Source organism: Oryx dammah, unplaced genomic scaffold (assembly GCF_014754425.2).
Source record: "Oryx dammah isolate SB20612 unplaced genomic scaffold, SCBI_Odam_1.1 HiC_scaffold_19, whole genome shotgun sequence".
In the NCBI taxonomy this organism is placed as follows: Eukaryota; Metazoa; Chordata; class Mammalia; order Artiodactyla; family Bovidae; genus Oryx; species Oryx dammah.
The window spans coordinates 15,220,313-15,236,810 of NW_024070203.1; the positions used below are offsets into that span (position 1 = coordinate 15,220,313).

Below are 16,498 nucleotides of genomic sequence, written 5' to 3' on the forward strand. Positions count from 1 at the left end.
TATCTTCTCCACATCCTGGCCAGCACTCATTATTCCCCGTCGTTTTGATAACAGGTGTGAGCTGACAGCTCCTTGTGGTTTTGATTCCCATCTCCTTGATGATGAGAGACGCAGAGCATCTTTTCATGGACCTGTTGGCCATCTGTATACCTTCTCTGGAAAAGTGTTCAAATCCTCTGCCCATTTTTTAACTGGACAGTGTGGGGAGCTTTTGTTTATTTTTGATATTGAGTTGTGTGTGTGTTTCATACGTTTTGGATTTTAAAACCCATTTTCATAAGTATGATTTGCAAATATTTTTCCCATTTACTGTGTCGCCTTTCATCTTGTTGATGGTTTCCATTGTTGTGCAGAAGCGTTTCAGTTTGACGCAGTCTCGCTTGTTGATTCTTGCTTTTGTTCCCTCTGCTTTTGGTGTCAGATCCAAAAACTGATTGCCAAGACTGATGAGAAAAGCTTACGGCCTGTTTTCTTCTAGGCGTTATACAGTTTCAGGTCTTACCTTCAAGTCTTTAATCATTTAGAGTTAATTTTTGTATTTGGGATAAGATAGAGGTCCAATTTTATTATTTTGCATGAGGCTGCCCAGTTTTCCCAACACCATTTGTTGAAATGACTGTCTTTCCCCATTGTATGTTCTTGGTTCCTTTGTTGTAAACTAGTTGAGCACGTCTGTGTGGGCTTATTTCTGGGCTGGGAACACTTGCTTAACGTGGCTTCCAGGCCCACACTTGCCTGACCCTCCCTACACCTCCCCAGCTGCTCCTGCTCAGCCTCCTGGTTCCTTCCTCCTGTCCCCTGACTTCTTAACTCAGGGATTGAAGGGCTGACCTCAGGCCTCATCTCCACTTATACTCCTTCCCTGATGGCCACACCCCAAGACCAGGCGGAAAGACCATGGGACTAGACATGCCTGACCTCCAATACCAGCTCCCAGTTATGAGGCAGGGCCCTGATCAGGGTACACCTTATCTCTAGTCCTCAGTTTCCTCACATGCAAAATGGGCACAAGGACTCTGCAAAGCCCTACACATGCCAGTGACGGCCACTAAGTTGGCCCAGGTCAGGCCCCAGGGAGCTGATGGTCCCCAGCAAACCCAGGCCTAGAAGGAAACGGCCACTGTATGGCAAGCCCTAAAGGCTGAGCGGGAATAGGCCCTGTGAGGAGGCCCAGAGGCAGGAGAGGAGGGAAGGCAGAGATGCTGGAGGTCAGAGGGTAATAGCTTTGGGTACCAGCTAGACTTGTCCTAAGTGTACTTAGGCGCCATGGAGGGTGACAGAGTCCACCACTGGGATGAGAGGGGCCTGAAAGAGGGAAGACCCAGGACCATGGGCCACCTCTGCTGCAGCCCCCGGGCCACACACACCGCTGTCCAGGCCTCAGCCCTCACGCCCCTCCCCCATCTCACCCACCCATCCTGCCAGGGTTCAGCTCAGGACCAGCCTGGCTTCCTCCCAGGCACCCCACTGCAGGCACCTGAGGCCCTGGGCACGGTGGCTGCTGCTGTGACCCAGGCTGGGCAGGCCGGAGTCTCAGCGCCGCCCTCACACCACCCTTTGCCTGCAGCCACACCTTCCGGTTGTGGAGGGCCCTGGGTGCCGAGCAACCCGTGAGCCACCTGGTGCTGGCCATGCTGCTGGGCTGGCTGCAGAAGCGGCCCCTGCCCACGAGGACCAGCGGCAGCAGCCCCCAGCCCAAGAAGGCCTACCTGCGCTCCCTGGCCGTGAGTCTCTGCCCCCACCACCCCAGATGCCCTCCTGGCTGCCTTCTCGAGTGTGTTCAGTCACACGTGGGTGTTAGGTACCCATCATGTGTGCCAGGCCCCGGGGAGGGGGAGCCCCATACTCAGGCTGTGAAAGCCCTGTCCTGCCCAGCCTGGCCTGGATGAGGGGCCCTCCGAGGTGGCCCCAGCTGGGAGCTGACTCTGGGTCCAGGCCCAGCTCCCCACTTCCCAACCGAGGGCCCTGGACCCCTCCAGCCAGGTGTAGGCAGTGAGGAAGGGCATGGAGAGATTCGTGACTCTGCCCCCATACTAGGGTTCTGGAAGAGCCTTACAGGCTGCCTCCAGCGGCTCCCACCCGCCTGTAGAAGTCCACACCCACTCTCCACCCGCCCCCCAGCTTTCCCCACAAGCCCAGACCCTGCTTGCACAGTCCCCGGAGCAGGAGGCTCGTTTCCTAACCTGCCTCACCTGGGCTGGACTCATGGGGCTGCAGCTGTGCCCCAGCCCTGTTTGATCCAGGGCTGAGAACCCACTCACACCCCCTAGCCCCCTGAGCAGTGGACAAAGCCTCCTAGGCAAGCTGCTGCCCCAAGCTGAGGGGTGTGGCGGCCACACTTGGTGCCCGGGAAAGCCCACCCTGTCTCCATGCCAGCCCTCCCATCAGCCCGGCCCCTCGACAACCCCAGACCCGGACCCTCCCTGTTGGAAACCAGACTCAGCATGGGGTCAGCAGGGCGGCCTTCCTGGGTCCCTCCCTCCTCTTGTCATCCCCCCACCTTGAGAACATTCTGGACCCAAGGCCCCTCTCCAGGTGTGGGAGGCCCTGGGGATGCTGTCTGGTAGCTCCCCCTTCGTGTGTCCCCCACCCAGCATTCATTCACGGGCATGTGCCAGGCCCTGTGTTGGGGGCATTGCAGGGAGCACAGCCCACAGGGCGGAGGGGCCAGGCAGGAGGCAGTGACTGAGGGCAGAGGGCAGAGCAGATGGGCATGGTGGGCTGGAGGACCCGCCTGCAGGGCCGGCAATGGGAGGGGGCAGGCGGGGAGCATGCAGGGTCCAGAGAGTGGGTCGCACCCCCGGGAGGTACGTCTCACGCAGGGACTTGGCTGTGGTCCCGGAGACAGCAGGCAGACACAGGGAGGCGAGGTCGGCAGTGGGTTTTGTGGGAAGGCTGGCCCCTCAGCATCCCCTGCCACCCCTGCAGGCCATGAACACACTTCACGAGCTGCAGTTCGCCCGCGAGTTCAAGCAGGCCATGCAGGAGGCCTTTCCCGAGCTGCTCCTGGCCCTCCTATCCCAGACGCACTACCTCCTGGAGCTGAACCTGCCCGAGGAGCCCCAGCCCGGCAAGGAGGCCCAGGAGACAGCCCTGTTCGGCCCCCAGAGGTAAGTCCCAGGCCCCAGAGAGGCAGTGCATGGGCTTCCCAGGGCTGAAGGACAGAGCTCCACAGCCGGGCAGCTTAGAGCCACAGGTGGGTATTCTTGCGCGGTGCCAGAGGCTGGCGCTCCGGATCCAAGGTTGGCAGGGCCGCGCTCCTCTGAAACCTGCAGGGGAGGTTCTTTCCCGCCTCCTGGGTGCTCCTGGCTTGTGGACGGCCCCCTCCGGTTTCTGCCTACGGCTTCACCGTGTGTCTCTGTGTCTCGATTGCTCTCTTCTTATGAGGACGTCAGTCCTGCTGAACTAGGGCCACCCTCCTGACCTCATTGTAACTTGATTCCATTTGCAAAGACCCAAATGAGGTCGCGTTCCCAGGTACCCAGTGTCAGGACTTGGGTGGTTTCTGGGGACACGGTTGGATCCCCAACAGATGTGATTCTAAACACAGCTGCCTCCAGCAATCAGCGTGGAGGGCAGGTGGGGGTCCCTTCTTTGCACTGCAGGTGCCTGGCAGCCAAGACGCCCGGTGACAGCTGGCCCACAGGGACTCCAGGGGCCCGCACAGTGCACCATATCTTACCCAAATGTGGTCCCTACAGGGATTCTGAGAGACGAATGTTGTCTTCCCCTTTGACGGATGAGGAAACAGGCTCAGAGAGAGCCAGAGGCTTCCCCGAGCCACACAGTGTCTGTGCACTACTGATCTAGAACTCGTAGAATGGCAGAGGTGTCTGCACAGCGACCACTGGGCCTGCGGGCAGACGCCCCCCAGGTGCTGTTGCACAGGGTGCTCGACCCTGACACCTTTTGGCTCTGATGTCGTGGACAGTCGTCAGCCTCCCCACGCCCGCACCTTGACCAGTGTGGACAGGACTCGTGTGGGAGGGTCTGCTCCCCACCCCCCACTTGGGTGGTGGCAATGGCTGGCCGGCCGCCTGGCCTTCCCCTGCACGAGGGCGCATCTTGAGAAATCCATTAAGCGAGTCTTTAAAAACCGCTGGGGCCGACTCTTTTCATTTGTTTGTATTACGATGTGCTTCATACAATTTGTCAGTTTGAACAGCTTTCCCCAAGGCACATCACTGAAAAAAAAAAAATGTCACTTCTCTCATATTGCTTCTGAATTCGAATGTGCATAAAGTTCTTTTTTATTCAAATCAACCATGCAAAATGCATGAATCTTCCCTAATAAGCTAATAAAACGTTCTCCTCCCTGAAATAGGAGGGTTAGGAGAAAGCTCTGATGAACTGCCTCCATACATCAGCTTCCCTCCCCTGCCCCCAGGGGGCCAGCCTCCACCTGTTTCTCCCCTGCCCCCGCTTGCTGCCCTCCACCCCAAGTCAGATCAGGCCTCACCTGTGCTTGGAACCCTCCCCTCCTCTTCCCCTTCTTTTAACTCCGAGAAGGGCCAAATCCTTCCAGCGGTCCAGTGGCCCTGCATCTGGCTCCCCATTGCCTCCAGAACCTCATTTCCTGCCACACACCCTCCTCCTCTACATGCACCCTCTGTTCCAGCCTCAGCGTCTTCCTGCCATTCCTCGCCCCCAAGCTCCTGCCTCAGGACCTTTGCACTTGTTGTGCCCTCTTCCTGGGACGTTCTTCCTGACAGCCTCACCTCCTGTGGCTCCCAGCCACCTTCTGTACAACAGCGGTCCTGCTCCCCACTGTTAAGTTCTCCCATCTACAGCTGTCATCTGTGCCCTGTATGATGGAGGCTCTGGGGAGCAGTGACATCTGTCTCACGCAGGGCTCTCCCCCAGAGAGCAAGGGTGTCTGTCATCTCACTGGGGGGCCAGGGGCCTTCTGCTCAGACCCAGCTGTACCAAGATGCTCCAGCACCATCAGCCCTCCCACTCCCCCCTCGGGTCTTGGCTTCTCTCTGGGCCGATTCTTCCAAAGAGCAGGGTGGGGGCCCAGCAACCACAGAACAGACCGGCACCGTGGGCTCAGTCCCTTGGCCTTGCTGGGCCCAGTCCCTTGGCCTTGCTGGGCCCAGCTTAGCTCACACACTCACCCCTGAACCAATCGCCTTGGCCACAGGGGCAGGTGGGGCTCATACTAAGCAGGTCTGGGTCCACACCCTCCCTGGAGCTAGGATGGTACCTGGGCCCTCTTCCCAAGAGGACAGCTGCAATACTGGTACCATCCCCAGGGACCCGAGAGTGGGGCGGGCCAGTCAGCAGCGATGCTGGTCGGCCATCAAGGACGGTGAAGAGGTCTGCAGCTGCTCCCAGGCCTCAGAGTGTAGGCGGAGCACTGCAGTCCCAAGTCTGACGCCTGGAGGATGCAGAGGATCGAGGGAGCTGGGTGCCGAGGAGGAATCTGGGTGCAGCTGTTGAGAGGCCCACTGTCCTGTGGTTGCCCCTGAGAGCATGGTGGGGAAGGGTTGCAGCCATACCTGTTACAGCCATGCAAGACTCAAGGGAGAGTCAGGCTAGTCCTGGGCCTCTGAGGTTCCTGGCATCCTGCTGAGCTGGGCTGGCCCCTGGGACCAACAAGTGAGGGTTTGGTTCCACTTCCTGCCAGGGCACAAGCACCCATTCCAGCCCTGACTGTGGGACCCTCCCCTTCCTGTGCATCTCTGATGAACAGAACCCCTTTCTTGTAGAGACGTTTCCTGCTTTGTTCAGTTCTCAGGCAGCTCCTTCTCAAGTCGATGTCCATCCTGCCCTACAAGGGACTTCTCATCCCTCTTGTTTCATCCATTATGGGCTGAGTCTCTTTAACTCTAATGGAGCATCTTATTTCTCCTCATTCCAAAGACATGCCCATCAACCACTTAGAGGTATAAGCCAACATATTTCCCTTTTTGCCTGGCTGCCAGGAAGCTCGTAAATAAAGTTCAGTTCAGTTCAGTCGCTCAGATGTGTCCAACCCTTTGCGACTCCATGGAGTGCAGCAGGCCAGGCTTCCCCGTCCATCACCAACTCCCAGAGCTTGCTCAAACTCATATCCATCAAGTCGGTGATGCCATCCAACCATCTCATCCTCTGTCATCCCCTTCTCCTCTTGCCTTCAATCTTTCCCAGCATCAGGGTCTTTTCCAGTTAGTCAGTTCTTCGCATCAGGTGGCCAAAGTATTGGAGCTTCAGCTTCAGCATCAGTCCTTCCAATGAATATTCAGGACTGAATTCCTTTAGAATTGACTGGTTTGCTCTCCTTGCAGTCCAAGGGACTCTCTTGAGAGTATATAAAGTTACTGTTGAGTAATCTCTCACTGTGGCACAGGGTGCTTCCTTTTGTTTCTTACTTCCTGATTAGTGTTCTTTTCAACTTAAAGCTTTAAGTTTAAAGCTCTTTTATTTAAAACTGTATTCTCGGTCCTAGGTTTTAGCAGTTGACAAGTAACAAATCAGCAATGAATAATGACATGCTGTGTGCCACCTGGGTCTGAGATCTAAGATCTCCTAACCCTGCTGTGAGCGCTCCGAGATGCTCGCTCGTCTCACGGCCTTGGTTTCTTCCTCTGTGGGAGGGGCTCGTCCATCCCTAGGTGTTGGGAGGGTCAGGAGCAGCAGAGGACTGGGCAGCCTCTATGCTAGGGCGACCCTGGGTGAGCGGCCAACACTCTGGGCCTCAGTTGAGGGTTGAAAGTCAGGACCCCAGCCCACCCGTCTTCTCTTGAATTTGTCTAGTTGGGATGCCGTGGTCTCGGGCCCTAGGGGCTCCCTGATTCCTCAGACTCACGGTGAATTGTGATGTCACAGGAAGTGAGCCAGGATCCCTGAGCAGGGAGGGATGGATGGGGAGGTGCTATGCCCCAGCCTGGAGTCCCCACAGTCCTGCTCAGACCCACCATCTTCCCTGCCCTCAGCCTTGGCTGCCCTCCTGCTCTGAGGTCGAAAAGAGGAAAAGATTAACAGACCATGGATCATTCGGTCGATACTTGCTAAGTGTACCGGAGGCCCCACTCTTACTAATGAATACAGACGGCGCATGCTGTGTCCCTGACCGTGCTGTCAGCAGAGAGGCATCCATGCGCTCAGGAGCTCAGCTCCGTGGAAATGCAGACAGGGTCCGGTGACGGCCCGGTGAGGATGCCTGGAGAGGGCCTCAAGGAGAGGCAGAGCCTCGCAGGGGAAGACACGGGGGCGCCCCTGCCTGTGGGTCCCTGAGGACCGGCTCTGAGCACAGACCTGAAAGACGGTTAGAGGTCACCGTGTGGGGAAGGAAGGGCGACAGCCTTGAAGGGACAGGAAGGAGGGACCCTGAAGTGGGGGGAGCCATGGGGGCTCCACGCTGAGGGAGTGACAGGACCTGGTCGGCACTGGAGAGACGTAGAAGGGTGAGGAGACCCCACACTGCCTCCGGAGGCTCACGTCCGGCGGGGGGCTCTGGGTGGAGAGGAAAGGTCCCGCCCCAGTCCCTCATCGGCCTGGGGACGCGTCCCGGGGCGCTGACGCACAGGGAGCCCCAGCTCCGGCGGACCCCGCAGGCTCCCCACCTCCGCACCCTGCCCTCGAGCCCCCGCCTCATCTTCAGGGCCCTCTGCCCCCCACGCCCCCGGGGCTAAAGGAGGCAGGGAGGGAAGTCCTGCACGGCTGGCCTTGGACCCCAGGGGCTCTGCCGTCTGCTGGTCACGGGGCTGTGTGGGTTTCAGGTGACACAGGTCCTGGTGCAAGGCCAGGGGTCCTGGGCTGGGGGTCATGGTCTTTAGGGCTCCACAAGGGAGGTCATTCACCCTGAGAATCAGCAAGGGAGCCCCAAGGACGCCCCACCAGCCAGACGCCCTGGTGCAGCTGTGGGGACACAGTGACCCCACGGTGCCCTGGGACCAGAAGATTCCCAAGAGTCCTCACACAGCAGACAAAATACCACTGCGCCCGGAGCCCCTTCTCCCAAAGCCATTGTCACTCCGGCTGAGACCAGTGACCTGGAAAACGCAGCCTCTTCTGGGGGCACGGCTTGGGGCGAGAGGACAGGCCCACTGACATTTGTGTGGGCGCCACCGGGGACTCACGGAGTGGCATTTCATCCCTTCATGTCGGGTTTTGCAAATCTGATCGGAGTGGCGCCTGGTCAGAGCTGACAGCCTCGCTCTGGGGGCCCCTCACAGGTCCAGGGGAAGCCACCAGGCGCAGGGTGGCTGGGCAGGGAGACAGACCAGAGCTATTCCCGGGCCCTTGACCCTGCGGGGCCTGGGGCAGCCCTGGGCCTGTGGCTCAACAGCACCGCGCAGGCGTGGCTGGACTCTGCTTCTGCAGGCCCTGGCCAGGCTGAGTGCGCAAGACAGGGCCCCCGGGCAGCACAAGCCCTGACCTGCACGCGGTCTCACCCTGCTGCAGTCTGGCACACTGTCTTGAGCCCACACAAACACGCCGCCAGCAGAACCCGGTTTCCCTCATCTTCAGGGTCCTGGCACTCTCTGGGCTCCCGTAATGCCATACCGTCCAGCTGCCCTCCCACCCCGTCCACTCCCCCTGCATTCTCAGCCCCACATTCAAATAGCACAGTCTGTCAAGGCTCAGTCAGACCCCCTCCACCCTGCAACTTGGGGAACCACTGGTCCCCTGGTATCTCTACTTCTTTCTCCAGCCCTGTCCTCTTAGCGTTAGCCCTGAAAAGCTAGCTGCAGGCATCTCCCACTGACCACGCACCTAACCTATCTGGAGCTTCCCCCTGGAACCCCTCCCCTCCCAGGACAGCCCCTGCCCATCCTACACCCCAACATTTCTGCTGAAGGAGGGCAGGAGCGAGCTGCCCCAGGGAGGCTTGGTGGTGCCAGGCCCGGAGCAGAGACGAAAGCCAGGAGACAGCTTTCCACCCAGGGCAGGGAGGCACTCTCCCTGGGGCCGAGGCTGCCCAGTGACCCCTCTGCTCCCCAGCAGCACGTCGCTGGAGGCGCTGAAGAGCCTGCTGTCCACCAGCAGGCACTGGCAGGACTTCGCCCACATGGAGCTGCAGGGCGCCTGGGACCTCTTTGCCACCATCCACACCTACCCACAGGGCGTGTGCCTCCTCGCCAGGTAGGGGCAGGGTGGGGCCAGGGGAAGGGGCCCATCCTGGGTCATCCCTGCCCAGGAGGCTGGGCTACCGACTGCAGTGACCCCCAGGATCTGCCGTGAACACAGCCCCAAGGACTCACGCACATGCACGCTGGGCGCCGGGGTACAGACGGCACGGGCTCCCTGGCACACCCTAGGAGCCTAGAATGCAGACCTCTTGCCCGACGCCTAGCCCTCACCTTGGCCGGAGGCTCCTAGGGGACCAGGGCCAGGTCCACTCCCCTGTCCATCCCACGCTTGGCCCACGCCTGGCAGCCAGTAGGCGGCCAGCGGGTGCAGAAGGAGCAGGAGAAGGTCAAACAGAGGCGTGCCCACTCCACTCGGCAACACTTGTGGTTGTCGGGCCCCTGGGTTGGGTGGTGGCGGGAGAGTGGACATGGGCTGTGCCCATGAGCCCAGCCTGCCCTTCACCCTGTGCCCAGGGCCATGGTGCAGAACCACTGCAGGCAGATCAAGGCGCTGACCTTCCAGCTGCTGCCCAACCTGCAGAGCCGGGAGGAGCGGGAGAGGAAGGTGGCCATCGTTATCTTCACAGAGGTAGGGGCCTGGGGGGCCCTCAGGGACAGCCTGCACCCTGTCTCCAGCTGAACCCACCAGGACCTCCCTTGACCAACAGATTTCTCACACCCCGCCTTCCCACTCCCAGCTCCTCGGGGCCCACGGCCGGGGACTCCTGGTGTAGGTCCCTCTCCACCTGCCTCCTGGGGGACCGTCTTTCTACTCCCCCAGCCCTGATGTCTTGAGGTCCCGCCCCTGGAACAGTGAAGCTGAAAGGGCAGTGGCTGGAACCAGACAGGCACTGGGTATACCGGGCCCTGGGGCTGAGAGCTGGGCCACGGCCAGACAGGGTGGGGGCCCTTGTCATTTCCATAATGGACAAAGCCTGGTGCGACTCCACACGCCACCCCTGTAGTGACATCTGGCTCTCCCTCCATGGGGCTGGGTCTCCAGGTGCCCCATGAGCCAGGCTGTATTGAGTATGTTGTTCCCAGCTTCGCTGTGTGACCTCAGACAAGGCCCTTTCCCCCTCTGGGCCCACTTCCCCAGCTATGCACTGAAGGATTGAAGCAGCTTGGCTTTGGGTTTAAACACTCATTAACCAAGATACCCGGAGAGGGGCAGGTCAGCCACCCTCCCCGAGCCCCAGCCTTGTTCCTAGAGCCCGGCTCCCACAGACGCAGGCCCCCTACAAGAGGCTGCCAGGCCTGACCCGCCTGCCTGGGGGCCCCCAGTTCCTCTACAGCCCCACCCTGCTGGAGGTGCTCCCCAAAGAGGCCGCCCTGTCCGTGCTGGTGCGAAGCCTCAGGGACCCCAGCCCCGAGATACGCGTGCTGAGCCTACAGGGCCTAGGGAACATTCTTTTCCACCCAGAGAAGGTAAGCGGGTGCGGGGAGCGGTGATAGATGCCCCACAGAGCAGCCGGGCACATAGGGCCTCTGTGTCCTTCCCCTTAGAAATCTGCTCTGCTGGTCCAGTCCATGGTCAGACCTGCGTCCCAGCATCCAGGTGGTGCTCAGAGAGTGTGCTGTTAAATGACTCACTGGCTGAAAACAAATCTAATATTGTAGAACCAAACAGAGTTTAGGAACCCAATGAAGCTGCCGAAAACTTGTTTGAAAGTTGCAAAACCAGCCTAGCTTGCACAAGGAGTCCCTGATAAGGTCTTTGACGGTAGAAACTGTTCATTTGCTGACATGTCACTTCCTGACAGTTCATCCAGACAGTTCACACTGCACCCGAGAGGAGCAGAAAGAATTTGCGGAAAAGGAACTTGGCTTTTCCTTTTTAAAGTAATGTAAAACTGGGAAATGGTCATTGCCACTTAGAAGGTCTGGGGTCCCCACTGGTGTACCCACTTCCCTGCGATGAGATGCCAGGGACTTCAGCGGTGCCCACCCAACCAAATTTGTCTTGTCTGGCCCCCAAGACCCCTCTGTCCCCTGGGGAAGCCAGGAATGGGGACAAAGGCAGGGTAGGGAGGAGGAAGGGAAAGTTGGTCTCCAGGACTTGGTGGGGGACCCTCTGGCCAGAAAGGGGACAGACAGGAAGGACCTGGAAGCTGACTGACACGGGTTAGCGCTCCCCTGACCCCAGGAGGACCCCAGGGTCTCAGAAAGGGGAAGCCTGTCCCGTCTGTCCACAACTCCCAGGGGACAGACCAGGGCTAGGAGCATGTATCCCTGGACGGCAGAGCCAGGGTGAGATGGAGTGGGGTAGGTACAGCGTGGGTGCCCAGGCATGGATGGGGGTCTGGGAAGGGGCCTCAGAGGGAGCCAGCCCCGGAACTCGTGTCCCACCGCCCCCCTCCCCCCCGACAGGGAAGCCTGCTCCGTGGACAGCTGCCGCCCTTCCTCAAGGGCTTCTTCCAGAGCAGCGGGCAGGTGCTGGTGAGCGTCATGGGCACCGTGTCGGACGTGCTGCACCGCCTGGGCGCACACAGCATGGAGGCCCAGGGCCTCAGCATTGCCATCAATGCCCGCTCCTTCTTCGATGACGTGAGTGCGCCCGGGAGGGGCGGGCACCCCATCTTGTGCCCCTCCAGTGCCTCCCCCCCGCTCCCTTCCTCAAAGGCCACTGTCCCACTGGGGCAGGGAGCTGGAGGGGCAGGGCAGCTCCCCGGGTGCATGGTGTGCGTGGCACAGGTGGGCCGGTCAGGGGCTGCTGCTGGCACTCGCCCTGCACCTTCAGCTGAACGCCACACCTTCATCTCAGCCCCACGTGTCTTCACCCTCCTGACTCATCAGCCCCTGTGGATTACAGATTCTCCTTCAGGGCAAGTCAGAGAGATAAGCCCGCCCTCCCAAGTCAGCATCCGTGACACTTGGGTTATCAGGATGCCACTGTAGGCATGAGAGGAATGAGTGTAGGTCCCTGAGGATGGCCTGTGACCCTCCCCAGGAGCCGGCAGAGCTGGGAAGCACAGCCCTGCCCCGAGAGGTGTTTGAGGGGGGAGGCACATCCCTGCCCCAGAGCCCTGTCTGAATGGGGAGGCCAAGTCCTGCCCCAGAGTCCTGTCTGAGGTGGGAGGCGCAGCCCTGCCCAGAACCCTGTCTGAGGGGAGAAGCCAAGTCCTGCCCCAGAGCCCTGTCTGAGGGAGGAGGCACAGCCCTCCCCAGAGCCCTGTCTGAGGGAGGAGGCTGAGGTCTGTTCCTGGAGCCCAGATGAAGGGGTCGTACTGGGTCCCACGTCCCGCCGGAGTGGAGGGTCCCAAGGTGGGTCTGGCTGGGCTCCGAGCCTCTGCCTTGCAGGAGCGGGACGAGGTCCGGGCAGCGGCCATGGCACTGTTCGGGGACCTGGTGGCGTCGGTGACAGGCCAGCAGCTGGGCGGCCTGCGAACCCAGGTGCAGCAGACCATGGTGCCCCTGCTCCTGCACCTGAAGGACCACTGCCCCACCGTCGTCACGGTCAGTGCCCGCGCCAGGCCTTCGCCTGGTGGGGCTGGGGCCCCACGGTGGGCAGGGGGCTGCTGAGAGCCAGGGACACCCCCTGGGCGGCGGGGCCAGCCCCCACTGGGTTCCTGCTCCTCCCTGTGTGCACACACATGCACTCACACATGCCTACGTGTGGCTGTGCCTCTGTGGTCAGCACACCGTCTGTCCTGCTCACTGCTGTGTCTCCAGCGCCAGGCATGTCCTCAGGCGCAGGCGGTTCATTGAACTTGAAATATGGGCTGAGCCCTACGTGTGCCAGCCGGTGCCCCACAATAGGCCATTAAGACATGCTCAGCCTTCCTGTAGCTCCCGGCCACTGGGGGGATAAACAAGCAGCCAGTTTCCAAGCAGATGGGGACTGAACACTGCCTTCAGTCCAGGGGGCCGTGGTGCTGGCCAGGGAGGCGGGTGGGCTCAGAGTGCAGCCTGAAGGCAGCAGGAAGGAGCCGGGGAGCCCAGGCAGCTTCCTCGGAACCGCCGCCCACGCCCGGCCCTCCCTGCCGTCCCGCAGCAGGCCAAGTTTGCCTTCTACCGCTGCTCCGTGCTGCTCCACTGGCGGCCGCAGCACACCCTCTTCTGTACGCTGGCCTGGGAGGAGGGCCTCAGCGCCCGCCACTTCCTCTGGAGCTGCCTGGTGAGGGCCTGCAGTGGGGAGGGGATGGGAGGCTGGCCGCCAGGTCCCTGGGGCCGGCCCACTCTGGCCCCAGCGAGTGACAGAGACGTGCTCCCCAGATAAGCCACAGCCAGGAGGAGTTCGGCATCCACTGGGCGCAGGCCCTCAGCTACCTGCACAGCCACCAGCACCACATCAAGACCTGGGCAGCACTCTTCATAGGTGAGCGGCGCGGGGGGGCGGGCTCAGGAACCCCCAGGCCTGCCCTGCCTGAGCACCCCGACCCTCACCCTCGCCCGTTCCTCCACTGCAGCTGGAATGTGGGCAAGCGAGGAGAGGGGCGAGTGAGGGGGTCTCGGGGTGCTCAGTTCTTTGGGCCAGGCCCTTCTGTGTTCTGGCCCTGTCTTTCCAGCAGTCCCTCACACAGGAGAACTCCTTCCCTATGCCAGGGAGGGGGAGAGGAAGAGACGGAAGGGCAGAGAAGTTCAGGCGCCCCCTCCCACTGGCCGCCATGCTCCTCCTCTGTCGCGCAGGTTATACCATCTGCTACCACCCCCGGGCTGTGTCCCAGATGGTCAGTGACGTGGACACAAAGCTGCTGTTCTGCAGTAAGGGAACATTCTTACTCCATCCACCCCCATCCGTGTCAGCAGGGAGCATGGGCCCCCAAACACAGCGGGCAGGGTAGGGAAGGGGAGCATCCAGGCCTGGAAGGCCGAGGAGGCGGGGTCTGGGTGCCCAACTGCCCCCACCCCATGTGGGAAGGAGGGTGCTACTCCACCAGGGCTGTGGGCAGATGGGGCGTGGAGGGTACCTCTGATTCGTCCCTCCTTTCCTGGAGCTTTTGAGAATCTCAAAAAGAGCCCCGAACCCAGCATCCGAGACTTCGCCAGCAGGCAGGCCTCCTTCCTTCAGAAGGTGGCAGCCAGACCACGGTGACCTCCAGCTGTCATCAACCCCCGTCCCCCTCCCCCGTGCCCACCGCACCACACAACCCTTCCCTGTCTGCACAGAGCTTGGCTGCATGACATTTTTCCATTTGAAAGAAAGATCTAGATTCAACAAAGAAGTGTCACACCTCCATGCTCCCTGCCCACCATCCCATGGGCCCCCCGGAGACACTGGCAGGCCAGGAGATAGGCCTGGATCGTGTGTCCCCTAGAGACAAACTGTGAAGTCTGGGCAGGGACTCCCACTTGTGGCCACCAGGTGGCTTCCCAGTGACCAGAGCCCAAACCACGGCCTGCCAATGTCCTGGGTGCTGAGTGGGCACTCCCAAGGCATCCATGGCCCTTGGGGCTCATGGCTGAGTGGAGTCGCTCACCATGGCGCCCCCGCAGGCTTCAGTCTGTCTCCGGCTTAGAGCTGGTCACTGGGAGCCTGATGGTGGGGAAGAGGTCCCTTGGCTGGTCTCCCTCTGCCCAGGGGACTCGAAGTCACCCTCCAGCCCCGTCTCTAGCCTCCTGAGCCCCGTCAGGGCTGGCACCTGGGGTTGGCAGCAGAACCGACCTGGCTCAGTCAGATCTTCCAGGTGGGCTTGGCCCACCCTGAATGACTGAGGCGAGGGTCTCAACACTCTGAGCCTCAGCTGTCCTATCTGTAAAATGGGTGGTAAAACCTTCCTCCAAGACCCCTTGGAAGGTTGAGTCCAGAAGAGGTCCCCGGACTCCAAGGGAGCCCCTGAAGACCCACTTGAGCTTCGGCGAGTCTTTCCCCTTCCAGCCTTGGTTTTTCCACTTGTGCAATGGTGGGGTGGGCCCTTCCCTTGCCTGAAAGAGCCTCCTTGCTGGAGTCCTCCCTAGGGCCTCCCCCAGCTAGCCGCTCTCCAGCAGGAGGTCCAGCCCTGCCCAGTCTACCCCCGGCCTTTCCCTCCATGTGCCCTCCCAAGCCCTCCCCACTTGGCCCAGGCAGAGCTTCTACCCAGACAGCTCTCCCCACATCTCCCACCTTGGGACCTCCACATGACCCGGCCCTCAAGGGCCTGCCAAACAAGGCCCCCCACCCCTCATCAGGCTGTCCCACCATTCCCCATAGACTGTGAGCCCCTTGGGACAGGCCTGGGGTTGCACCCAGGAGGCCCCACAACTTGGATGGTGGGTTGAAAAAAATACAGCAACTGCAGACTCACTGGTGTTGTTCAATATGACCGGGGAGAGGAGTAACAGACCCTGGGCAGAGCTGGGGCCCCTGCCCACCCATCTGTGAGTCTCTGAATGGCGCCACTTGAGGAGGGGTTCTGGGTGGGTTTGGCTTTTCACAGCTCTCAATTTTGTCCACGGGCCCCTGTGGGTGCCCCCGTCCCACTTCTGCTATAACCCCTGGCTGGGAAGGGGGTTCCCTGAGCCCAGCTGGGTGGGGGGTGCCATCTTCCCTAAAAGGGAGGCTTCCCTGGTTCCCCCCAGTGGGCAGTGGGCAGTGGGGCCTCCTGCATGTCCCCCTGCCTCATCCCAGTTCATCCTGCATCTGGTAAGTCTGGTCTTAGTAAAAGCCTGGAGCTGGCTAGGCCTGGGCCCCAGAGGCTTCTGCAGCCAATGGTGACTAGATAAACCCCCGGGGGGAACCGAGACAAGTGAAGCCTGAAGTTGAGGGAGCACAGGCCTTACCAGCAGGGTGGAAGGCTCTAGACCCGGGCACACAAGAGGTGCCCCACTAACCAGCAGCAACAGTTGACTGCCAGGCTGGCCACAGCAGGCCAGGGGCGGGAGACAGGGCCCTGAGTCCTGGTGGGGGGCCACCATCCCACCCGGGGAAGGCGCGGCCAACCTGACCCAGGGAGGGGCCAGCCCTCAGCTCTGCAAGAGCAGAGAGCTGCTCACGGAGCAAGGCAACATCCGTGCCCTCCAGCAGGCCCAGCCCCCAACACACTCTGACCTTTCACCCCAGGAACCCCGGGGTCACCCTCCACCCCTCCAGCTTCCCCTCTCCGCCCTGAGGTGAGGAGTCGGCATGTCCCTCCACCCCAAGCCCAGTGGGCATCATCACCCTCTCCCTTCTCTGGGCTTCTAAGACTGAAGTGAGGACACTTAGTGGGGGGCAGGACAGGGAAGCCACCCCACCGGACACATGGCCCAGAAGAACTACCAAGTGACCCATCCTGTCCCTCACGGGGGCAATGCCGGTGACCTGGCCCCCAACACAACAACAGGGCAACTGGGCAGAGCCCACTCAGGCCTCAGCCCCTGCTCTGTTCAATCTGGGACAGCCCCGCCTTGAGCCAGGGAGTGCAGGGACCCAGCATGGACGCCAGGGGGTGGCCAAGCACAGCCGGCAAGAGGGAACACGCCCCGCAGCATCCCTGGGTGCCGCCAGCCCCCCAAGGCCACCCACACCCCGTTCTCCAGGCACA

General features: G+C 60.9%; 1 protein-coding gene across 1 annotated transcript in view; it reads left to right on the forward strand.

Moving 5' to 3' along the window:
• LOC120879044 (maestro heat-like repeat family member 5) overlaps positions 1 to 15,279 on the forward strand; it is a 59,624-nt gene extending 44,345 nt beyond the window's left edge. The window contains 12 exon segments of the mRNA XM_040262076.1: positions 1,568 to 1,724; positions 2,929 to 3,110; positions 3,636 to 3,638; positions 8,929 to 9,069; positions 9,531 to 9,645; positions 10,341 to 10,484; positions 11,427 to 11,603; positions 12,357 to 12,512; positions 13,051 to 13,173; positions 13,272 to 13,374; positions 13,686 to 13,760; positions 13,994 to 15,279. Of these exon segments, the coding sequence (XP_040118010.1) occupies positions 1,568 to 1,724; positions 2,929 to 3,110; positions 3,636 to 3,638; positions 8,929 to 9,069; positions 9,531 to 9,645; positions 10,341 to 10,484; positions 11,427 to 11,603; positions 12,357 to 12,512; positions 13,051 to 13,173; positions 13,272 to 13,374; positions 13,686 to 13,760; positions 13,994 to 14,091 (1,474 nt within the window). The 3' untranslated portion in view covers positions 14,092 to 15,279.
• Positions 15,280 to 16,498: the final 1,219 nt, after the last annotated feature.